General features: G+C 38.3%; 1 protein-coding gene across 6 annotated transcripts in view; it reads left to right on the forward strand.

The window, feature by feature from the left end:
* Window positions 1–26,186, forward strand: part of PCNX1 (pecanex 1) — a 99,618-nt gene that overhangs the window by 47,703 nt on the left and 25,729 nt on the right. For 2 of the 6 annotated variants that reach the window (XM_044437142.1, XM_044437143.1), the window contains exons 8-18: window positions 7,631–7,815; window positions 16,102–16,192; window positions 17,359–17,416; window positions 18,146–18,363; window positions 19,068–19,221; window positions 19,904–19,936; window positions 20,530–20,701; window positions 21,641–21,751; window positions 22,942–23,033; window positions 24,646–24,755; window positions 25,856–25,961. In XM_044437142.1, the coding sequence (XP_044293077.1) occupies window positions 7,631–7,815; window positions 16,102–16,192; window positions 17,359–17,416; window positions 18,146–18,363; window positions 19,068–19,221; window positions 19,904–19,936; window positions 20,530–20,701; window positions 21,641–21,751; window positions 22,942–23,033; window positions 24,646–24,755; window positions 25,856–25,961 (1,330 nt within the window). The remainder of the gene's footprint in view (window positions 1–7,630; window positions 7,816–16,101; window positions 16,193–17,358; window positions 17,417–18,145; window positions 18,364–19,067; window positions 19,222–19,903; window positions 19,937–20,529; window positions 20,702–21,640; window positions 21,752–22,941; window positions 23,034–24,645; window positions 24,756–25,855; window positions 25,962–26,186) is intronic. The other 4 variants (XM_044437144.1, XM_044437146.1, XM_044437147.1 and 1 more) reach the window with 4 other exon arrangements.

Raw genomic sequence — 26,186 nt, forward strand, 5'->3', positions numbered from 1 at the left:
GGAGGTGACAGTATTCCAGCTGAGGTATTCAGAATGTTAAAAGACGGTGCAGTAAAAGTGCTACACTCAATATGCCAGCAAATTTGGAAAATTCAACAGTGGCCACAGGATTGGAAAAGGTCAGTTTACATTCCGATCCCAAAGAAGGGCAAAACTTTTGATTGTGTGGATCACAACAAATTGTGGCAAGTTCTTAAAGAGATGGGAGTACCAGACCATCTTATTTGTCTCTTGAGAAACCTATATGCGGGTCAAGAAGCAACAGTGAGAACTGGACACGGAACCACTGATTGGTTCAAAATTGAGAAAGGAGTTCAGCAAGGCTGTATACTGTCGCCCTGCCTATTTAACTTATATGCAGAGCACATCATGAGACAGGTGGGGCTAGATGAATCACCAGTTGGAATTAAGATTGCTGGGAGAAATATCAACAACCTCAGATATGCAGATGATACCACTCTCATGGAAGAAAGTGAAGAGGAACTAAAGAGCCTCTTGATGTGGGTGAAGGAGGAGAGCACAAAAGTTCGCTTAAAACTCAACATTAAGAAAACTAAGATCATGGCATCCGGTCCTCTCACTTCCTGGCAAATAGATGGGGAAGAAATGGAGGTAGTGACAGATTTTATTTTCCTGGACTCCAAGATCACTGCAGATGGGGACTGCAGCCAAGCAATTAACAGACGCTTGCTCCTGGGGAGGAAAGCTATGGCAAATCTAGACAGCATACTAAAAAGCAGAGACATCACCCTGCCGACAAAAGTGCGTATAGTCAAGCCTATGGTTTTCCCAGGTGCAATGTATGGCTGTGGAAGTTGGACCATAAGGAAGGTTGTGCGCTGAAGGATTGAGGCCTTTGAATTGTGGTGCTGGAGAAGACTCCTCCGCGTCCCTTGGACTGCAAGGCGATCAAACCAATCTGTCCTAGAGGAGATCAAACCTGATTGCTCTTTAGAAGACCAGATGCTGAAGATGAAACTCAAATACTGGAGGCCTGGAGGAATGTTGTCCATGGGGTTGCGATGGGTCGGACACGACTTCACGACTAACAACCACAACAAAGCATTTTTATGTTGTTTTATTGTATGAGCCACCTAGGGAGGCTGTTCTGGCACTTATAGGCGACATATAAATATGCAAATAAATAAATAAATTTTAAGTAGGGTTTATATTAAATGTTCATGACATAGCTTGCTGTGCCACCATACTTTCTTTGATTAAGCAGAAACAGTGTATTAAATCCAGTGCATACTCAAATATTTCACCTAACAATTCTTAAGATGATTTCTTTCAATACAGAAATGGCCTTCTAATCTTCTGTGAAGAAAGTTCTGTTTTAAGATCTCTATTCATGAAGCCATTTTTTAAAAAAGTTCAAAGTGATCCTACTGGCTTTTGCCACTTCTTTGACGTGGTAGTGATATACATAGAAACATAGAAACAGAGCGAGTCAGAAGGGGTCTCCCAGGCCATCTAGTCTGACCTCCAGCACCAGCCAGCTCCGCTTACGACATGCCCACCATGTGCATGTCATATATACTCTTAATGAGATGCAGATATAATAAATCATTACGTTATCAATATGAACAATTCACTGGAAAAATTAGAACTATAAATATAAAGATAACTTGTTAATTGCCCACATAAAGAATTGTCACAAGTACAGCTCCACTCTACGATGTTACTCCTATCATTAACATTGATATTAGAAATATCTCCAGTATAAAAATGTGACTGTGGTTTAGCATGTCTATTTCCTATCCCTTTGCTGTATTCTACTTTGCCCTTTCCATTTTGGTGAAACATTTTTACTTTGAGACTGTGTAATCTGAGCTCCAGGACTAAATATATTTCTGTACTGATGAATCTGTTGAAAGCAATTCACTTTTTTCCAACAAAAATATTTACATAGGTTGATAACCTAACTTGCAAATGCTATATGTTGTACTCATAAACAAGTCTCCTTTTACATGAACCTTTGTGGCCTCCTAGGTTCTCTGTGTTGATTGCCTAATATAGTGCATGTGCCTGAAATCAAAACACATGGGCAGAAGGTTTTCACTGTTACTCTGAAAGACAGAGGTGACTGCAGCCATGTCCTAAAGTATGTAGCAGATGGTCCCATTGACTTCAGTTAGATGTCCATCTAGAATCTAGATTCTAGATAAAGCTGTCAGGTGTTGCACTTTAGCCTGTTTCCTGTGCTCAGATGGAGAAACAGAAAGGTGTCTGCTGCTAAATGAATGTTAAAGTTCATCAGGGCCATTCAGGCTAGCATTGTTCTTACTGGCAGGTAATATTTACCTCTGCATCTGCCCTGGAAAGTGACAATCTGAATGGCAGCATAACTGCATGGATTCATTGACAGTATTTTATATTCATTGTGCTTCTCGCACGTTACTGAATATTTTCCAAGGTTTGACGTAAATAACAATTGATCTTTAATTTGTAGTGTTTTGTGCAATAGCAGGAGTAGAGGTAAAAATTTTGGGGTAACAATGCATAATAAAATGTTGATTCTTGGAGGTTTATGTTGCTAGTTTGTCACTAAAAACTGTAACTGAAACAGATAAACTCTCTTTAGCTTTTCCAAAAACATCACTGCAACCATAAAAAGTATTTCATATTTGTAATGTCATGGTTATTGTTTTGTCTGTAGTAACTACTCTAGTGGGACTCTTGTAATATTGCCTCTTCCCAAGTGTTTTCATCTTATCTATCTATCTGTCTGTCTATCTTTCTATTAATTAAAAGCGTCTCTAACTTGTCTCCTACAAACATCTTGGGACAGCTTCCAATAAGGGGTTTTACAAAGTAATAATGGCAGAGTATGTTCTAGCAGTAGAAAGACTCTCCTTTCCCATATTGCCTTGGCCAGCGTTGTTCCATGTCATTGCCCTAAAGCACTTATCCTCACAACACGAGCTCTGCAAAGTAGGTTAGGCTGAGAGTCCGTGACTGACTCAATCACCCAGTAAACTTCATGGTCAATGTGCTCTCATCTTGCAGTGTGCTCTCCTATTTTTCTGTGTCTTAAAATATGCCTTATTCTCATTAATTTTACCATGTTGAAACATGTAAATCACTATTCTAGTGGATGTGCCTCTTCTACACTTGTAACATTTAAGCATGTGCAGTGCAGGACCCATTATGGTATAAAGGGAGAGAAGAGCTTTGAAAATTAAAACTGTTATTAGGTACATAAGAACATAAGAAAAGGCACGCTGGGTCAGACCAATGATCCATCTAGTTAACTACTCTATTTACACAGTGACAGAGCGGTTGTACACAGGGTTTATCAAGCAGGATAAGTACAAGAACTCAGCCCACCCAGGCTCCTCCGCAAGTGGTGTATGCAGGCATGCCACCTCTGCTAAAGGAAGTAGTACATAGCTAGCAAGGCTAGGAGCCATTGATAGTCTCCTCTTCCATGAATTTGCCCAATCACCTTTAAAGCCATCCAAATTGGTAGCTATCACTACTTCCCATGGCAGACATTTCCGTATTTTAATGATATTTGGTATGCGAAGTACTTCCTTTTATGTATCCTAAACCTCCAACAAGTCAGCTTCATGGGATGGCTCCAGGTTCTGGGAGAGGGAGAAAAATGTCTCCTTCTCTACTTTCTCCACACCCTGCATTATTTCAATCACATGTATCATATCTCCCCTTATTCACCTTTTTAAAAAAATCTAAACAGTCCTAGTTGCTGTAACAACCCTTCATAGGAGAATTACAGCAGCCCCTGATCATTTTCATTTTCCTTCTCTGTGCGTTTTCCAACCTAATAATGTCCTTTTTCAGGTAAGGCAGGCAGAACGGTACACAATATTGTAAGTGTGGTCACACCAAAAATCTGCATAAGGGGATAACGATCTTGGCAGTTTTATGTTATATTACATCCCTAATTATGCCTAATATGGAGTGTTATCTTTCTCACAGAAGCTGCACACTGGGCCAACATTTTCATTAAGCTGACCACTGTCACCAGCAGCACCTATATCCCTTTCTTAATCACTCACTGCTAGCTCCAATCTCATCAGCTCCTACTTTTTGCCCTGATAGGCATTACTTTACCCTTGCTTACATTGAACTGCATTTGCCGCTTTCGTGTGCATTCTCTCAGCTAGGAGAGATCCCTTTGGAGCTTCTCACTATCCCTTTCGGTTTTAACCACCCTAAATAGTTTGGCGTTGCCCAGAAACTTTTCCACATCACTACTTATTCCTACTTCCAGATGATTTTTGAATAGGTTGAAATGTATTTGATTATTTTTGAATAGATTGAAAAGTATACAAAACCCTGCAGGACTCCACTGGCTACATCCCTCCATTAGGAGATAATTGCTATTCCTACACTGAGGATCATCCTCGTGTTTGCTGAAGCTCTTAAAGAACTCAAATAGGTTAGTGAAACAGGACTTCACCTTGCGGAAACCATTTTGATTCTTTTTCAGCAGGCCTTTTCCTTCTATGTGCTTACTGATTCCATCTTTAATAACGCTTTCAAGCCATTTACCCAGAACAGATGTTAAGCTAACTAGCCTGTCATTCCCTGGATCCCCTCTGGATCCCTTTAAAAAAACTGGTGTTACACTGGCTTTTCTCAAATCCTCTGTACAAAGGCTGATGTTGGGAATATATTAAATATTTTGTTAGGAAGGTTAGCAATTTCATATTTGAGTTCTTTAAGGACTCTAGGATTGATCTGAGCCTGGTGATTTATGGACTTTCAGTTTATCAATACAGTTGAGAATTCCATCTTTTGTCACTACCACCTGCATTAATTCCCCTGACTTCCCTCCAGAATATCTAAGTTCAGGTACAGCTATCTGTTCTGCATCTTCTGCTATGAAGTCTGATGAAAAAAAAAATCATTTAGCTTCTCTGCAATCGCTTTATTTTTCTTTAGTGCTCCTTTAATTCCATTATCTTCCAGTGGCCCAACTGCTCCTGTAGGTGGTTTATCTTTTTCTGATATATTTAAAGAATTCTCACTTCTTGGCCTTGATGTTATTAGTAATATGCTGCTCGAAATATTTATTTGTTTCTGTTATTGTAGGTTTGCACCTCCCTTGTACAAGCATTTCCCTGGTACAAGCAAAGTAGTGGCAAAAGCCAGTAGAATCATTTTGAGCTTATGTTTTTTTTCATTTGGACAAAACTTTCATTTCTTAAAGGAAGCTTTCTTCTCAATAGCTCCCTGGACTCTATGTTGGTTAACAATTGTAAGAAAACATGTTTAACATTTTAATGACACAGAAATCTGTGGTTTGAATTAATTTTGTAACACTTTTGTGCCACTACCAGTAGAAATGCTAGTTGAAATCTCCATTACATCAGAAGGGACCAGTTTACAGAAAAATGCAGCCCACAGTCCTCTCTATATGGTTGTGCTTGCAGCCTTTGCAACCATGAACCTAAGATAATTGAAGCAGAAGCACCAGAGGTAGATTTGATTTTGCACACTTTCCCAGTTTTGTACAGTTCTCCTGAAGAGTGAGGAGAAAGATGTGCAAGTTAGGTCTACATTTATGCAGTTCTCTCATTTATACAGTTCTCACTTTATCTGAAGTGCAGGCTGGTGAAAAGGGCACGCACCCATACTCTAACTCTTAGAAAGTTGTCATCCATGTAGGCAGTGCAACCAAACCAAGAAGGAATACAGATCTGTAATGGGAAGTTTTACAAAAATGTTTTTCTGAAATTATTTTTATGATTACACGGTTGCTTCAGTTAAGGCAGCAATGTGAATTTGTCAGTTTTGATTATTATAGGAATGTGCTTAGATATTAAGGTGCAGTGTTTTTTAACAGGAATGCAGTTGTGGGTGAATGCCAAGGAATAATTTCCATAGTTTTCTATTATTTGTATTCATGAACTTAAATAATTTACTGATTGGAAAATTCACAAATCCTGATCATCGTTTAGCATGAAAAACATTATAGTTACAGAGCAATGCGTGTTACAAAACAATTGTAGATAAGAGGGTTTTTTTAATCTTACAACTAACTTGTATTTTGTCATTAAAATGTAGCCTAATAAGTGAACAAACAAGTTTTCAAAACACTAATTTAAATTTAGCTAGTACCTTAAGCCATATAGAAAGGTTAAATATAAATTGAAATAATAAACAATATCTTAATCCAGCATTTAAGGTTTGATCACTTTTATTTTGTTAAATAAAAAAGATTTGGGTAAAAAAGACATTTTTAATGGAATTAAGGATATTTATTATTATTGTACCCTTCATATGAAAAATTTACAGGCTAAAATATGTTAGGGTAAAAACTTGGTTTCCATTCTAAAGTACTGCTCATTCTTAATATCTGGATTACTGTGGTTTTCAGTGTGCAATTTAGGGGTAGTGTCTAAAGCTGGCAGTCCACCAGGTGCAAAATTATTTCACTAATACGTGCTTGTGTTACGGGAAGGGAGTTACATAACTGCTAGAATAACTAAGGAAACCAGCTGAAATGTCCATTTTCAGAACAGGATAGGTCAGTAGAGCTCCCTAGTCACTTGTCCCTAGTAGTTTTGGCTAGTCTCTGGTAGTGCTAGCTAGCATATTGCCCCCAATACTTTATGTCAGTACTGAACTAAATGGTGCCATCAAGATGATCACTTGCCCAAATTTTCTGCTTTGTCCAAGTGCATTTTGTAGGTGATATGAATGCATGTCATATCAAATATATTTGATATACAGCCTAAGCTGTCCACTGGTCAGCTTAGGCTGCAATCCTATACCAATTTACCCAGTATTTGTTTTATTTATTTATTTATTAAAACATTTCTATTAAACATTTCTAAACATTCCCAGTAGTGAGCTGCAACAAATTCAATAGGACTGTTCTGAGTAAGTGAGGATATGGTCGTGATGCTGGTTACATTAGGTACTAGTTACATTAAATTACATTAAATCAAAGTGTCTAGCAACCTAAAAAAATCTCATAAGAAGACGTATCCATGAATGAATCCAGAACTAACATATGTCTATTAGATTGCCAATATGTGCAGATCATTTCAGTTTCACAGTGCATTCTTTAGGAATACCTGAAAGGAAACCTACACCCTTTTCCCACACTTGAAGTATGTGAATATTGAAATGAAAAATACTGAACTATTATATATCATGTGATGGTATATATATGTTTTTTCTTAATTATTGTCAAGCCAAAATTAATTGAGAAAAGCAACTACATTACCCATTACCATTTAGACTTCCAGTACTCTGGCTTTGAACTTGTATGAAAGAGTGAATTTTGCAGTTTGTTAGCAAAAAAAGTACAATTACATTTTCAAAGAAATACCATATTGCCACTCGATGTTCCAACACCATGGCACAGTTGTACACTTTCAGAAACTGCATAGGGTAGGACTCCGTGGGGCAGAGAAAACTCTAAAGTCGTAATTCCAAGGAAGTGCTCCAGGGCCTCTCAGAATGATGATTCAGCCGATTAGTTCTGTTGTTGTTCTCTTCTGTGCTGGACATGTTGCAACATGCTTGTTGTGTAATACTGGCTCACTTCTTGTTTAACCTTTTTTTAAATATAAAAAGTGTTAACTTGGTTTCTAGCTGTTGTTTCTGTGTTCTTCCCTGTAATGTCTCCACCATCCATGTTCTTTCGTAGCCTTCAAGATGTTCAGCAAGGGCAGCAGTCCACAACCCAAGTCAAAGGCCAGTCCTGCCCCCATTCCCAGGCAGCAGTGCTCAGCGCTAGTGCCTCCTTGCTGGTGAGAAATGGGAGTGTCCAGTTAGAAGCATCACATGACAATGCATCTGCTGTCGGCAGCAGCAGTTTGCACGATGAACTTGGTATGCAGGCCTTCTGTAACCTTGGTGAAATCTACGTGTTTATGATGAAGATTTGTGGCATATGAAGTGCTTAGTTGTAACTTGCTTGGTTTTGGTGTCATTTCACAATGCTGTGGGTTCGTTTCTTATTGCAAATTGCTTCTAGTCCTTTTCTTTCTTTTTTGCCATATTTAATAGGTTATTCTTTTATGTTAGGACTGAATCACTGTGTGAAGCTATTGAATTAGTTCTTCAGTCCTTTATTTTGTCACATCAAAGTACTTCAAGATACCATGCCTCAACATTATGCAGAGTTCTTAAAACTCTAATCAGGGATGGAGCTGTATCTGTTGGTAAACACTCATACTAGTTTAAGAATGTATAAATTAGACTGCAGCACTAATGAAGTTTTGCATTAAACATTGCAGTTGTAAATTGTTACCTAGTGGTTCCCATTATAGCATACACACTTTTAACTGCTTTGCTAAATTGATTGAAATGTCCAAATAGAAAATATGACTGGATTTAAGGTACTGTAAAGATGGAAAAACCGCTGTGTTCTATGTGTCAGGTGACCCTGATACACACACACACACACACACACACACACACAATAATTGAAGCAGTGATATATTGAGGATGTGGTATTCATAATTCAACAATTTTGAATTAAGAGTGACTAATTGCAATTTGTTATAGGAATAATGTGCAAATACTTTTTAATGTTGGGCTGTTCTACATTTGTACCACAGCAGAAAATGTCTCATCCAATGACAGCTGAATTATCTTACTTCTTATGCAGAATATTTTAAGCTGTAGAGAAACAACTAATTCTTTGCAGTGTGTGCGTGGGCGGGAGGGTTGCACAGGTCTACCATATCATATAAAAACATCTTTGGATTTAATTTTAAGTGTTTAATTGAACTCTTATACCATAGAGAGATCATAAAAATACTGTTTTTTTCCTAAGCTGGTTTAGAAATCATTGATATCAAGGTACTCAAAGTTATCAAGGTCACCTTTCACCCCATACATACACGTATTCATATAAAGCTAGTAAAGGTTTGTCTAAAATATTTTTTTCTCATTTGAGAAATTTTAGAGCTCTGCAGATCCTCTAGATACTCAAGCTGTCTCATTTTCTGGGTGATTTTGTTATGACAAAATGGAATTTGGTGTTGCTATAACATGGTGTTGCTATAACTGAGAATAAAACAAGAATATTTTTTAATAAACTGCCTTTAGGGTTTAGTGCATTAGCAGGGGTTCCTTACTATTAAAATGGCAAATTGCTCACTTCAAGAATCTTTACAGAAGAAAAAGTATCTTAAAATATACTATTCTGCTACAACCTCAGTTTTATTCATATTTTCCCAGGAGTGCCACAGCAAATTTGGTAGAAATTAGTTGTCAAGCAGACAGAGCTTAGGTCTGCACTGTTTAAAGGAAGATGTTAGACCTGTGATAAATAATTGGGTTTATGTTAGGAATATGCACCAACTTTATGGTTCAATTTAAACCCCACTTTGATGATTCAGAAAATAGACTAATTTAACTGGAACAACTTTGAAGGGCCAGCATCAACTCAAGAACAAATCAGAATATTAGCTTCAGAAACCTAAAGCTTCACATGCAGGTTTGGGGGAAGTTTGTGTGAAGATGGCATACGTTAGAGATATGCTGCTGGGGATGAAATCTCCAAAATTTCAGAAAGATCACTTTGGGAGGTTTTGTACCCTGCACCTCTAAAATCATTTTTGGGAACTTAGAAAGTGGGCTTACTCCCCTCCCTTGTGTGTTTGTGGGCAAGTTGTATGCATGCATCATAGCATGCAAAATTGAGGTGGCACTAAGGAAAAATCCTGCAAAGTTCTGGGAGAAATGTACAAAACTGTTAGTGAGTTCTGAAAAATGAAAAACAGTTTCAAAAGCTTAAGGTTTGTTTTCTGTACAGTCAGCACCACCAAAATCACAGAAATGTTAAATTCTTCATCCTGCACACCTTGAGAAAATATATGATATGGTATACTGTAAAGCTTGTGTACATTGAATAGTAAAAAGGTAGCTTTTAAAATTTGAGGCGCTTTAAAAAAGAATCCCTCTTCCTTCCCTTTTGTGCACAACTTGCTGCATTCTATGTTGTGTGACACTAGTGTGTGTGTTTGTGTTTGCATATACATGTACACCCTTGCTTGCAAATTCCTCAGAGCACCCTCTCCTTCTATATTATTTCAGGCAGATAGGATGCCTTTGCTGTTGCAGAGTAAGAAGCAGCAGAGGTGGCAAAAACAGTTCTCTTCCCTCAACTTTGCTATGCTTTGTAATTACTTAAAGCCTCCTTTTGGTCCTTTATTGCTGGTAGAGGCCACTTTTATAGGGAAGGTGCTGCTTGTGTGAGTGGCCACAAAGCCCAAGCTCTTGAAGCTTGATTCAGGTTGCAGGGACCTTGTGGAGCTCCATAGACCTTCTTGGAGAGCTGGTACCAGCAGCAGCCACCTTCTGAATGGGCAGTGTCATCATTCAGTTAGGGCCAGGTGTCAAGCAATTCGTGGTAGCCCTGAGCACCTCTATTGCCTCAGACACACCATCACAAAAGGCAATGAAAACACAGGAGGTGTACCCAATAAGTTGTTATTTTATTCTACATTCAAGACAGAGGGCCTATCTTCAGGTTTAGTCCATCTTTTGTGCTTAATTTTCATTGATTTTTTATTGTGATCACTGAGTAAATATGCTTTATTTACATGCATATGTGACAGTCATTTTTCTAGATCAATGTTTCCTAAGCAGTGCTCCATAGAACCCTTATGCTCTGTGCAATGCAAATAGAAGTTCCATTGGAAAATGTTGGTGCTAGTGATACTTTGTCCCTCAAAATGGTTAGATATGAAGTTATGTCTGTATTAAAATGCATAATTGAATAGTATCATGATTATAAAGGCTGCTATTGTGATGTGACTGTCACAAACCCTCATTGGCTTGTGCACGCTCCCCATCTCTCCTAAGCAGTTATGGACAACATTGAGAACGCACTGCATTACATGGCTTTTGTATGAGGCCAGAGCCAAGAGCCACATCATAGAGCAGAGTCTGTAGTCAAGTCTTAGTCTCTTTTGCAGGTAGCCATAGGTAGCCAAGTGCACGCGCGCGCGCTCGCTCTCTCGCTCTCTCTCTCTCTCTGTGAGATCTTTGTTTGTTTAGTTTGTCTGTATGTGGGAGTGGGGAGCGGTCTGCAAGCCTGACAGCAGACCCTCAGCAGGCAGCTCTACCAAGAGGGTAGGAAAGGCTTAAAAGAAAAAAAAAAATCACAACTTAGGTGTAGCTCCTGGTTCTGCAAATTAAATTAGGAAATTTTCTTTATGCTTATTTCCTTTGTAAAATACAAACATCTCCAAAATAGCTTAAAGAAACTCAAATTTAAAACAATCAGATGCATTTTGAGCAATACATAAGCTAGTGTTTGGCATAAAAATAAGCTTAATTTCAGCTATTTTGGTCCAAATTCCCATTTTATTGTGTGGATAGTTCATGTCCCTTCCAGAGGAGCATTTATGGGTTCCAACACATTTCAAGCCTAAAAGTGTTCCATGTCCAATTTAGTTTGGGAAATGCTGTTCTAATGCCACTGCCAAAAATTGGTGTGAGCTCTTAAAACACTGCATTAGTATCAAGAGATTCCATATGAAGGGGTTTTTTTTCCAGCTGAATTAACCAGAATCATGCTGATTATGACTAGCCCAGAAGGCAGACTGTGGGTCAAGAATCTGTTCAGGTAGTGCAGCCCAATAGAGTGGTTCAGTGCTCGCCTTCCCTGCTTATTTCTTTCCCTCCCTTACTCCTCTTTTGTGTTTTTTCCTGCTGCATTTATTCAGGCACTGGGGAAATAGAGGAAGTTTGAAAATTTGGGTCAGTTTAGAACTCGCTTTGTATGCTTTGGTCTTAAAACACTCTGTAACAAGGAACAGCTGGAAACTTCTTAGGAAGCTTTCTGATGTAGTCAGGTGCCACCTACTGTCTTGATGAAAAACTGCAGATTTCAGTTGTATTTCAATAGAATTTTCCTTCTCATATTGCAGCTATGAACATCCCTGCTGTTGCTAACCCCCAGCCAAAGCAGCATATAGTCTCCTTCACTGTCTGGTGGGCACACCATAAAAACCACAGTTCTATATCAGTTGTACAGAGGATGCTTTGAAGCAGCTACTTTCCTATTTATATGGAAACAAAGGCAGTGTTCTTGTGTTATTTGGGGGCAAATGTCACAGCGACATCCACTTTTGCACCCAGTGCATTCTGCCTGAGGAATTATACCTGTAAAATTGATAAATTGTAATTTTTAATTGGAACGCCCTACAATTGCGAGAGATGGTCCCTCCACTGCATGGAGTTCAATAACAACAGGAACTAGGTCCTGAGGCTGTTAACTCTTCCATCTCTTACTCTTCTCAGCCCACCTCAACATTAGCTACCTGTTCTACGTCACCATATTTTCAAAGTCTTTTGTTTTACCGGGAAGAGAGAGAGGTCAGTTCTACTGTGTGTTAATATACTATTGCATATGCTTAAAGGAATTTTTGAATTATGACCATGCAAGCACTTAGGGGTGTTAACCACAAGGCCAGAAGTTTCAGATAACGGTGTCACCTTATAGCAGGGGTGGCCAGACTTGCTCAGTGAAAGAGCCACATATGGTAAATGTAAGTAAGCCGCCCCGAGGCCTTGGCAAGGGGCGGCATAGAAATGTTTTAATAAATAAATAAATGTCAGATGTTTGAGAGCTGCAAGACATGAACAAATATGTATTTATTTATTATTTATTATGACCAAACAGGCATCACTACAAGTGACATATTACAGAAAAGACACACAACAAACCCTTCCCCAAGTCAAGAAATAGCAAGACACCCAATCAGCTTGTCAAATCAGAAGAGGCTATAGGTTACAGTTGTGTTGCTCTTTTTTAAAAAGTAGTTCAGGACAGTGCACATGAACAGTGAACTGGCATTTTAGCTTCACAATAACCCTCTGAGGTAGGTTAATACCACCCATGGTAAATGCTCTATAGCAGTGATGGCGAACCTTTTTGAGACTGAGTGCCCAAACTGCAACCCAAAACCCACTTATTTATTGCAAAGTGCCAACACTGCAACAGAACCTGAATATTGAGGTTTTAGTTTAGAAAAAACAACTCACAACCAGTCCAAGCAAATCTATCTATCTATCTATCTATCTATCTATCTATCTATCTATCTCCTTGGCAGCAGACTGACCGGCCATGCAGAAGCTTGGATGAGTCACAGCTAATGAGTCATGGCTTGTGACATCATCTCCTGGCGCCGCTACTCCTTTCTGAGCATGCACATGGCCCCTATGTGCACAGCTGCTGGGGCAACTTGGCTCACGTGCCGTCAGAGAGGGCTCTGCATGCCTGCTGCAGCATGCATGCCATAGGTTTGCCACCACTGCTCTATGTCATACTAGTGCATTCTGGTTGATGCTATGGGAAAAGGTAAAATAAACCTGTCATCATTTACTCCTTTTATATCATGCACCTATATCTTTAGTCTGAACAATTTTATTTGGGATGGAGAGCCTGAGAAGGCAACGCATTCCCCATTTAATCTTCTCTCCTTTTAAAATTAGGTTTGTAGAAGAAGCACTGGAAGAACCTGCTTTACACTGATTCAGGCCATGGTTCTGTTTAGCCTGATACTGACTGGGAGCAGCTCTGCTAGTTTGTAGGCAGAGATATGGCTGGAGATGTCAGGAATTGAACCTTGGACCTTCTGCGTGCAAAGCAGGTGCTCAACTATTGAGCTAAAGCCTGAGTGGTTGTTGTAATTTTATTGAGGGGACTTTCTGCTTGAGGGTCCTTATATAAGCAGATACTTCAGAAAAACTCCCTTCTTTCCTTTGATTTCAGGCATGAATCAGGGTTCAGTTTATTTGCTGAGCATTTAGAAAGAATGGTTGTGTGCTGTATTAAGAGTGCTGACAAGGGTTATATAACTGCACCCAATAAATAACTCTACATTCAAGGTATGCTAAAAACCACATTCAGATTTGTTTGTCAGATGCCACATTGGAATTCAGTCTGTATCCCATCCACAGTAGTTCAGAATCTGTCTGTTTATGGGATTTTGCTGATTTTGTAAATCAATAAAAAAATGCTGGCTGCTCTGTACATGTGCTATAGGGTGTCCCATTCTTAGATTTCGTGTTTGCTTTCTTTTCCTGGACTGTTTTGTTGATCATAATAGAATATTTAAATATTTAATTTTTATGATCTAGTGAACATGTTCACTGAATGCTGTGTTTGTGACTTTGTCACTTTGTCCATGGGACAATTCATGACCGCCTTTAATAGGACAAGAGTATAGGGAGGAAAATACACGATAGCGTGTGAGCATTGTCTGCTTGTCTGATGTCCCATCTGTCCACAAGCTGTAGTTTTATAGCTTGTGTGCCCATGGTAAAATAGGTTTGTATGTAGTCTACATTCATATTGATGTGCATCATTTTTAATAGATAGCTGTAAATATATCTTTTACTTATTGTGTGGAGTGGCTTTGTGTAATGACTTCTGGTAGATACTCCAGCATTCCATTCATCCTGGGCTCAAAAGAAACCCAGTATCTCTGTAAATAAGCCCACAAGTGTTACTGGCTTACTGAGCCACACATATGTTGTCAGTTGTGGAATAGCTTGGTTCTAGCAGGCAAACAAATAACTTGCCATTGCCATTTGCAAAATATTTCCTGCCTATGGATCTAAATATGATTTTTTACCATCGGCAACAAAGCAAGTGGGCTGTTTTGATCTTACAACATGCTTTTCTACTGAAATAGGTGTGTACTGAAGCAGAGTAGTTGGAAAGCTGGTATAAAGTTAACTACTACAGTTTTTATGTTAATCTAAGTTTATTCAGTATTGTTATAGATTAAAACTGGGTGATAGGGGTTGTTTGATTTGGTTTCTTTGCCTGTGGTGAGAGAAATTGGCAATACTTGGTTGTTTTGTAAATCCACCATTTTTTAAAACTAAAATGAGTACTTTGACAAGGGGGGGGGTTGCTTTAATTCATATAATTTGAGAGTATCGTATGCTAGCTAAAATCATAATAAGGAGGCCTTATCAGATGTATGTTATAAAACATTTAACATTTGTAATGCTCTTAGGTCAGGGTAGCTCTTTGGAAAACCTCAGATAAAACTGGCTTCGCTGCTTGTCTTTGTCTGGCCTTGCAACATCCAATTTAATTTAGCATTCTATTTTTAACAGTAACCAGCAAGATGTCTCTAGGTAGCTTATAAGCAGGCTCCAATGGAGACAGTCTTCCCTTGTTTGTGTTACTAGTAGTAGGTGATAAGCAATGACAGACCTATCATGCATGAATGTTGTGAAGCCACTTAAGTTAGCTCTGACAATGAATGGCCTATGTTCCTATGTGCTGCTTTCAAAATACTTGCTTCTATCTGTCCAAAGCATACTTCTAATCAGTTTCATCAGACAAATCCTGAATTCTGCCATTATGCATGTGAAAATTCTCTTTTCACTGTTGTCACAATTACTAAAAAGTACAATTTGCCACAGTATGTTCCCTTTGATATTGTTTCCAAAAACAAATAGGCTCAACTAAACTTTTCCTTATGGAAGATCCTGGGTGGGTGTGCAAGATACAGCAGTGTACACTGCAAATTAACTATACAGGATGGGTTCTTCTTGAAATATTTTATGGTATATCTACAGAAACTAGGCTCACTGTGAGTTTGTCCCCCAGTCCTTCCACTGGACCTTTCACTGCTGTCTCAGGGGAATTGATGGCTAAAACCACCATATCTCTTCTCACAACATCCCCATTACAGACCCTTTTTTGCTCACCACAGCTTCTCTGGGGTATGGTAAACTAAAAAGAGTGTTCAAATGAAAACTAGCAGATTTTCTTGATGGCACTGAAACCATCTGTTTAATTCCATGTTGATGGGCTGTGTCAAATATGAAGACCAGGGTCAAGGAAAGGTCAGGAACAAGGTAATGAAAATTGTATGCATCATACCATCTCTTGAGGAACTTTTCACCTGTGTGTGTAAATCTGCATTCTCAGTTGTGTTTAATTTGGTCCTGACCTATACTATGTTCCCCATTAATGGTTTATGATGTTTGTATGTATAACATTTTTCATGTAGATAAAAATTGTGTAAAGGGGATTTATAGTTTGTATCTTCTTGCTGTATGACATATATGTTTGTTACTACAGTGTTCAAAGATGCAGCAATGCTTAATCTATCTTGGCTTTCTCTTTAACAGGTAAGTTCAGTTCTACACTCTATGAGACGGGGGGCTGCGATATGTCGCTTGTGAATTTTGAGCCAGCTGCAAGAAGAACATCTAACATCTGGTGTGTTTTTGAAAACCAGTTGCTGCAATGCTTATTTTAGCTTTGATTAGAAAACAATTCTAAAATATTTTTATGTGTCTATATATTCCAATGAAAGCTGAGAACATTTAAGGAGTTGCTGTTGGGTATACAGGGAAATTTACATTTTTTTTCTTTTATATTTTGTCAAATAAAAATGTTTAATTATGTGCTGATCAATAAAGTTCTGGATTGAATAATTAATTGAGAACTAGGAACCAACCTTACCCTCATACATATATAGTTATATGTATGTAGTCAAGTGATCGGAGAACTCTGCATATATTTTTAGAACCCTAAAACTAGGCCAATTTCATTATTCCCGTACTCTTTAAAAAAAAAAAAAATCTCAGAACAATCATGAAATGTTTTATTGCGTTTTAGGAATGTTCTATTTCCGGCCTTTTTCTTTAGATATGCAGCTTTCTTCTGTTTTGCAATATATTAAATCTGCATGTTACTTCTAATCTCTGTGCCCCAAATAAGCCTCTTTTTGTTTACTGCTACTGTAGATTATTTCTATTTTCCGCTTTTTCTAGTTACCAACTGGCAAAAAATATGTTTGTATGAAAGTTTTTCTCTCCCTCTGTTTAAATGCTTTTAAGGTCTTTTGGTGGAGGGTAAAATTGTATGTTCATTCCTGCACAGCATTTTAATCAGCTAGCAATTACTGGTTTTTATAGCTGTCACTACCACCAGAATCTTAAGCCTCTTCAGGCATCACCCAAAGCCATGGAGAAGAACATAAGGTGTGGGGCCATCCTCTTTGCTTTGCTCCAACCAAAGCAGAGCAGATGTACACACACATTCTCTCTCTCGCTCTCGCTCTCGCTCTCGCTCTCGCTCTCTCTCTCTCGCTCTCTCTCACTCGCTCTTTGAGCAAGAAACAATTTCAGGGAAAGCAAGCTTAAGGCCTCCTTTTCTTCTTAAAGGTAGCATGTTGTGGGTAGTAGAGTACATTGTTCTACCAGGAATGTTACATAGTCATGAATGGGTTCTTTTTTCTTTGGCTGCTGCCTTCTTGTAACATCTTTGTTTAAATTGGGGTACAGAATTTCCTAGAAACTACCAGAAGACTTAAAATGGAAAGGAAGCTTGAATTTGAGAACAGAATAATAACAAACTAAAGTCATCTTCTTTTGTTATAGTGACACGGATTCTCATGTATCAAGTTCTACCTCAGTTCGTTTTTATCCTCATGATTTGGTAAGCTTTTGCACCCCCTCCTACTTATTGCAAGCAATTGTTCAAATAACACTTAATGTTGTTGAGCCAGTATATTTAGCTGTACCAGTTAAATGGGCACAGAACTGTTCAGGAGATAAGCCACTAGACAGTTGACTACTGTCAGTAACTGGAGTACTGCCTTTAAAAAAAAATGTGGGCTTTAAAGTAATATGGGAAGCGCAGTGTTACTGCCATTGCAGAGATGGGGAAGTGGTGTACCTGAGCAAGGCTCCAGGTATGGTATCTGTTCCATCCAAGGCGTTGGTCATGATAATTTTGATCTTTCAAGGATTATTCTTTGGCTTCCTAGAGTTGACCTTGTCAGCTGAAATCCTCTGGAATAATTGATGCAGGCAATAGGGATGCAGTCCTGAAAGCTGGAGATAATGCATGGTTTGCATTTACCCTTATAAAGAATTGATGCAGTGTTTACTGTAGCCAGCCAGATCAGTCCATGGTGGAGCTCTGCAGCACAACAAGGCTTGTAGTCTTAAATAGCCACTATTCAAGCATCTCTGCCATGTCTTATATAACTACCATATCACTCCCACAGTGCTCATAGAACCTTGTAGAAATGGTGGGGACCAAAGAAGTAGTTCTCTGTTACGGACTCTGCCTCTTGACTCTTCAGTGGCAAGTTCTTCTGTGTTGCAGCTCATGGGTAAATAAGTAAAGTATGAAAACATCTTATTATTGACTTTACTGTAGCTTTCCCTCCCCCAGATCAGATTGAACAGGCTGTTGACCATAGATACTGATCTCCTGGAGCATCAAGACATTGACCTAAGCCCTGATCTGCAGGACCATTTGCAACCTCAAGAGGAAGGAGCCCCCAAAGTTAAACACTATTACCGTTTTTGGATCTTACCCAAGATCTGGATTGGCATCAATTTTGATAGGCTGACTCTCTTGGCCTTATTTGACAGGTGAGGGTGTGTGTGTGTGTGTGTGTGAGAGAGAGAGAGAGAGAGAGAGCTGTTCTAACATAGTTGAAGAAATTAAAGCATCTATGTAAGATTTTCATTGATTTTGTTCTTATGATACTAATGACAGTGCAGTATTCAAGCTGATGTTTCAATGGATGATCATTCTGTCTAATGCCAAATTCAGGTAGTGAGTGCTGACAGAGGTGGAGTGGAAATGGGGGCACTAAAACAAGTGGCAGAACCCAAAGGTTTGTAAAAGTGCATTCCAAAGAAAGGAAGGAAGAGTGTCTAATGAGCATGCTCTGTGTAGAGGCTGCATAGTTTGACTTTTTTCTGAGGGTAGCTTGGATAGTTTTTTACCTAATTGTTTTGTTTTCTTCACCATTTGGAATTAGTTCTTCCACAATACCTTTATGAAAACTGCTTCTTGTGGGATATAGTGTTTTGAGTTTTGTGGGAAGGAGTTGGGGCTGGACAGATTTCTCTGTTTTGTGAAAAGGACTTGGTTTGGATGACACTTAGATCTGTTATGATTCTATGAAATATGCTTAGCACCTTGAACTCTTAATAAAACCATAATTGGCTCCATCTAGACCTTGTGTTAAAAATACAAGTAAGGGAAAGCATTTTCGGACTTTGAATATTGATAGTATCATGTAAACCTATTCAGCTTCCCAATTCTACATACTGCTTCTTCTCCATAGGAATCGTGAGATCCTGGAAAATGTGTTAGCTGTCATCTTAGCAATCCAGGTGGCCTTCCTAGGTTCTGTACTCCTAATAGAAGGTTTCTTCAAGGACATCTGGGTCTTCCAGTTTTGCCTGGTGATTGCCAGCTGCCAGTATTCCTTGCTCAAGGTAACTCCCATCTTTGTTGTCAAATGGTTTAAAATTTAATTTAGTATTCAGTGTTTTTTGCCTAACTGATTTTTCATGCTTGGCATTTGCAAAATGTGCATATCTTTGTACTTCATTTTCGTTTCATTTATTACATTTCTAAACCACACAATAACCAAAGCTGCTGTTACATACTGTCCAATGGCAAAAAACCTCTGTTCTATAGCTTAATTCTATATAAAATAATAGTTTGAAAGCTTAGGAACTACTTGAAGTATTGGTCCATTTCAATTATAATGGGGATCCATCAGTTCTCACTGCATAAATAAACTTTCCTTTTCTGGCACACCTTTGGCACTATCTAGACTATTTACATCAATGCACGGGTTTTTAATTTTATTAATGTATGATTTATTTGTATTTAATTATTTTATGGTGATTTTATTGTTTATTTATTATGATATTTTAATTGTATTATTTTATTGTTATTTGTTGATTTTGTATTGCAATGGCTGCCCAGAGAGCATGATGCTAATGGGAAGCTTTTAAACAAATCTAGTAAATAATAAATAAATTTACTCAAGCCATATACTCTTTTCTCCTCTTTCTTGTGCCAGAAGAGGAGACAAAAGGCATCTACTTTCTAATAATAATTAAACAATAATAGTATAAAAATGCCTTATTCTCTTTCCTGCCTTTTCAGAGTGTACAACCAGATTCTTCTTCACCTCGGCATGTAAGTTAAGCCATATGGAATTTCAGTATTTTAGCAGGTCTAAATTTTGTGCTGTTACAGGTTCTCTTTGCCATAATGGATAAGGGGGGGATGGGGAATGGCAGCACCACCTGAAAATAATCTTGACATAATCTGTTGAATGTTAATCATAGCATACAGGAAAACAACAAAAACTATTTGAATAATATAATTGGCTTGAAAATTGTTTCTTAATGCTACCTTGTACCTGATGTAAAAGAAAAACCAGATTTGTAACAGAAGCTGCAAAGAAATCTAATGATTACACAGATTGTAAGTGTCAGAAGTAGAAAGCAATGCTTCCTGATTTTTTACTAACAGGATGGACTAAAATACAGCTGTCCAGGTATAGCTTGTGTAACTGATACAGAATTAAAATAAGACTGTGTGTTGTCATGATGCAGTTTGAGAATAAACCTTTCCCTTGTTTAGAATAGGTATATCCCATATTCTAGTGCATTGTGAGTTTACATGACTTTCACACACTAAACATTTCATTTGAATGAGCATGCACAGCGAAGTTCCAGAACTGACTGTTGAAAAGAATACTTATGGTAACCAAACTTGTATTTCAGGGTCATAACCGAATCATAGCCTATAGTAGGCCCGTTTACTTCTGTATATGCTGCAGCCTCATTTGGCTGTTGGACTATGGCAGCAAGAGCACTTTTACCGCAAGGTTCCGACTGTATGGAATGGCTTTCACTAATCCAGTTTTGCTGCTTTCAGCAAGGGATTTGATTATAGGTGAGTGACATTTCCATATGGCCCTAATCTGGGTGATTGATAGCCATAAGATTGTCTTTCACCAGGACAAAGGCCATTAAAGTTTCTGTTCTGTAATGGAAGCACAGGTAGTACTATCCCTTTTCTGCCTTAAAAAAATTAGAGAGCAAGTCATTCTTGGATATAATTCCCATGAAATCCTGAAAAAGCAGAGCTCAGATAAACATGCAAGGTTCACAGATCCTTCTCAGCAAAAGATCCCTCATACTTTTGGCTTCTCTTGATAGCTCACTTTCTGCAAGACATCAAGAGCAACCAAAGGTGGCAGGGAAATAGATCTGGAGCCTCTTCTGGGCAATGTGGCTTCTGGGCCATGCACAAGCCATCCTGTGAAATTGGTCAGGATTCGCATGACATGGCAACCCATCATTGTGTGTTGTCAGTTGCATGTTTAGGTTGCTTTTAATATTTTATTGTTATTTGTAATCTTTGTTTTTATATTGTATTTATGGTTTCCTTGTAACCTGCCCAGGAAGCCATGTGGCTAATAGGACAGGTTAGCAATCCAATCAATCAATTAGTCAATCATGGGTAGCAACACATGTTGGTTTGTCAGTTCATATGAACTCAGTCACTGTCACCAATCATCACCAATCATTGGTGTTCCCTGCTGCCTCCACTCCATGCCTCTTTCCTAACTTTTTCCCCTCCAAGCTTAGCTCCTTGTAAGTTTCTCTGCTGCTTTCCAAGCTGAGAGGAGAAACATTTGAGAAGTATGGCATCAGAGGAAAAGTTACAAAGATTAGTTGATGATGATTTTGCAAAGGAAGAACTGCAGTATTCCCATTTTGTGCAACCATTTCTTCTGCAAATTAAATAATAGGTATATCCAGCTGAACTTAGCCAGTAGTTATATATATTTTACTTTCTGTTTTTTGCTGTTACTTTTGTCTTCCACAGTGTTTACACTATGCTTCCCTATAGTTTTCTTCATTGGCCTTCTGCCTCAGGTGAACACATTTGTGATGTACCTCTGTGAACAGTTAGATATTCATGTCTTTGGTGGCAATGGTAAGTTAAGCATCTTCATTTCATGAGTGGTAGGCTGCGTTCAGACATGTCTGGAAAAAATACTCTAGGGCTGATTCAGGCTGTCAATTTGAAGTGTGTCACTAATTCATTTTAGTTTCTGTAGAACAATTCTGCAAGTCCTTATTCAAGGAGGGCTGCCTGTTAACAAAGGAGTTTCATATTATATGTGCTAAATTGTCCAGGAAAAACTGTTGTTTAGTTCAGCTATAAATCAAAATATATTTGGGGGCTATGTGAATGTACCTGGAACAAGCCTTGGTTTTATACACTTTTCCCTCCTCTCATGCACTACAATTTCCTCTCTTCCTAGTTTGCAAGGCAAGTGCAAAGCATCATTTGATAGTTAAGATGTAAAGGCATACTGTGGTTTTCCACAAGCGAGGAAGGGGAATAGGTACTCATACTGTACAAGGAGAGGATAGAATGCTCTAGTCCAAAGCTTCTTTTGGGCTTGTTCATAAAATACCAAAATACGGTTTAGCATGATGGCAATCCTATGCCATTAAAGAAGCCACGAGTTCCATGAATTTTACCCCAACCAACAGTTTTGTAAAACTATTAAAGCAGAACCTGAAGGCTTGCTAATTGAGAAAAGCAGGGGAACTGAAGTGGGGAATTCTCCATACACCTGAGTAGTTTCGCACACCAGTTATCAGATCCTTTCCAGAAGAAACTTTTATTTGCACATGTACATTTCAGACAGTGCCCCCCCCGCAATGGTTCTGTTAATTAGGAAAACATCTGTTGTTTTCTTAAACAATATATTTTTGAATACTGGAGAAATACAATACTCCTGAAACAAAAGTATTTCCTAAAAAAGAAACTTTAAATCCTGCAGAGTGAACGAGCACCTGTGTCTTGTGCTGGTGTTATAAATAGTCTGGAAATTCAGTTCAGGATTGGTAGGGAAAATCATATTTTTAATTATCTTTTTCAACGAAAGTGCCATAGTGAAGACTATCGACTATAGAACAGTAAAATAACTCCTGAAGATAGTTTGCATTATGAGAAAGTCTGCTACAAAACTCTAATGTTGTAGGGTAGCTTCCCAACCCTAGGGTAGACCTGAAACAAAAATCAGTGAGACAAATGTTTCATCTTTTCAACCTTAGCGATTCTACTTCCAGGTGTTTTTGGTGACATATCTTCATTATTTTCTTTTTCTTTAGCCACCACAAGCCTGCTTGCAGCACTTTACAGTTTCATCTGTAGTATTGTGGCAGTAGCATTATTGTATGGATTGTGTTATGGTGCCCTAAAGGTGAGTAAAATCTATGGTGCTGTATTTTTGCATGGTGACTTTAGGCTTTGTTAAACTGATCAACACTGCTATCACTTGAACTTCATAATATTTATAGCTGGAAAATTGAATGGAGATAGGTATTTCTTTCCCATAATACTAGAATTTAGCAGTCTTCCAATGAAGTTAATTCACTATAGATTCAGGGCAGGCAAAGGAAAAGTCCGACTTCATGCAAAACACACAATCAATTTCAAGTATTCACTTCCACAGGATGGAATGATGGCCAGCAGTTTGGATAACTTTAACAGAGCATTAGATACAGGATAGTAGTCAGTCAGGCTAATAGTCATACGACTTTATGAGCCCACCTGATTTAGAGGAAGTGGGTCTGTTCACACATCATGGCAACTCACTGTACCTGTGGGAGCTGTTGTATTGTGAGAGGGATCCACAGGTACCATTTTTGCATGCTGCCTGCAGAAACCTGGCTTGTTGTGTTTGTTAATACAAACCCAGGCAGCAGGGATTCTTTAACGCTATTTGAGGATTGTACAACCGTCAAATAACCCTAAAACAAGGCATGGGTTATTTGAGGGTTGCTTAACCCTGAAACAACCCTGCTGCCTGGGTTGGTGGAACATGACAAGTCACAGCAAACCAGGCAGACACCATGCAAAAATGGTGTGCAGTGTGACAACCAACACAGGGAAATAAGCTTGCAGTGGGCTGTCATGTCATGTGAAGTCAGTATGTGACTGAAGAGCAACCGTTGCCTTCATGCCCTCCTTACAGACTTCCTGGCATCTGATTGGCCATTGTGAAAAAAAACTAGATGCACTTTTGGTCTGATCTAGCAAGATCCTTACCACACAGGTTGTTTTGCTTTTTCAAAAACTTGTTCATTTTAGAAAAACATTTTTCCTAGTTATACTTGTATCTCGTGTCCTGATTTCGCTTATGGTCTGGAGTACTATAGTTGTCTCTTCGATTGACCAATGTCTGTGGTACTTAACTACTGAGTAAATCTGGTAGTTGCAAAATGTTTATTGTATTTTCCTCAAGTCATGTTGATAATTAGATTGAGTGACAGTGTATTTCTTCAGCTTTGGTATGCTTTAGATGAGATAGTATAGTTTTCTAGATGCAGTATTAGGCAACTTGGTCCCCACCACATATTTTGGACTACAGCTGCATTCAGCCAGCTTTTCTCATAGTCAGAGGTTATGAGAGTTGTCTGAAACATCTGCAGTGCACCAGGTTGCTGGCCCCTATATTAGGTTATGGCCAGAATCCTCCATCTGATCCTAACATCACTGCCATGAGTTGGCTGTTTTGATCGTTTGTCATGCTGTATCGCATGCTATGATATTTTTGATCTGTATATTTAAGCTGAATGTGTAAGCCAAATTTTAGACTCCATGAACTAAAAAAAGAGTAAAGAGATGTTTAAATTATGTTAAAAATAAACAGACATAGTGCTTATATTAATAATGATACACATTGATGCTCTTTGTTTCACAAATACAAAAATATTATTGGATCACAGATTTTCTAATCTTAAGAATGGTTTTTCTTTCTTAAATTGGATGACTATAATAATCTTGGTTATGCTATCTGTATCTATCCTCAGGATTCTTGGGACGGTCAACATATTCCAGTGCTCTTTTCAGTATTCTGTGGTATGTTAGTGGCAATATCCTATCATCTCAGCAGACAAAGTAGTGATCCTTCTGTGCTTTTGTGAGTGGTAGCCACCTCTTCATATATTATATCAAGTCTTGTTATGATGATTGGACAACACTAGTATAAAATGTTTTTTCAATATTTAACGCTGTGGTCCTCTGTATGCTTGTGAATAAGTTCCACTGAACTCAGTGGAACTTATCTCTCAGCAGGCATACATTGGATTGGACTATGTGGCTCTACTTGGTAGAACTTCCTTCCTGGAAATGCTATTCTCCCATGATAGACAATGGGATTCTGAAGCAATTGGATATATGGGGAGTACAACAGTGTTTTCTGTTCGTTAGACCATGTGATATTGCAAGAACTGCTCTACTGAAGAAGGTGATTCTTTGCCTTGTGACCATGCACCCTGGTGCCAAGCACTGCTCAGCAGTTGCAACTCTGAATAGTTTCAGTCATCTTTTCAGGAAGGCTAAGGGGTACAAATCATATGGTCTGCCCAACCACAGTCAAAATCCATTATTTGTGTAAGGAAGAGTTTCAGAACTCTTTCTGTCCTGAACAGATCATGGAAGATTAAAGATCTAGCCAGAATCCACTAATTATCTAAACATTTTAATAAGTTTTTATTTAATAAATTTATTTCAGACTTTGTAACCATTTGTGACAGTACCCAGTAACTGAATACTTGAATATGCATTAATTTTACTGAGACCAGCAGTGGGTGGATAGGAATGGCCATATATTTAATAGCACTGTACTGTGGTAGTCATACCACTGGCAATATGTAATATTTAATTGCATGATCTTCAGAATTATATCCCGCATCCATACCTGATCAGGAATTTGGGTACTAAGAGAAATGATAACATTTTCTTGACTGCTCAGCTGGACATGATGGGTTATTTGCACCCATCTATGATTATTACTGTGACAAAATGCTCTCTATACTGGTAGTGAGTGTTATGTGGAAGGTTATTCTGGGAAATCCATGGGTACCTGAGATAATTGGTGATGCAATGTGGAGAATCTTCTTGTGAGAGGAGAAGGAGGATACATAATAACTGACAGATGTTTTCTAAAATTGATAATTGTTTTGGATTCCAATCAGTGCACTTCTTTTTACAGAGAAAACAACTTATTTTATATTTTAGCTCTTTAGTGCAATCAAAGATTTTTCCTACTTCCGAAGATAAAAATCCAGAAGATCCACTGTCTGAAGTTAAAGACCCATTACCTGAAAAACTTAAAAATTCAGTGGTAAGTAGCTTCATTTCTCAAATTATTCAAGCTGTTGGCCAATCCAGTTTGTTATTATGAGTGCTAAATATTAGGGAGCTAAATGCTTGATGTACTTTTGAAGCTAAATTTTTTACTGGAAGAAGTGTCCAATACTCAGATGCTTAAGTCGTTCTTTCAGATCAAATTAAGGTTTTCTGAGGTTCATTCATAATAACTGTTAGCATTTCCAAAAAAGGCATTAGC

This window comes from Varanus komodoensis, unplaced genomic scaffold (assembly GCF_004798865.1).
Source record: "Varanus komodoensis strain SLA01 unplaced genomic scaffold, ASM479886v1 scaffold3, whole genome shotgun sequence".
Lineage (NCBI taxonomy): Eukaryota > Metazoa > Chordata > Lepidosauria > Squamata > Varanidae > Varanus > Varanus komodoensis.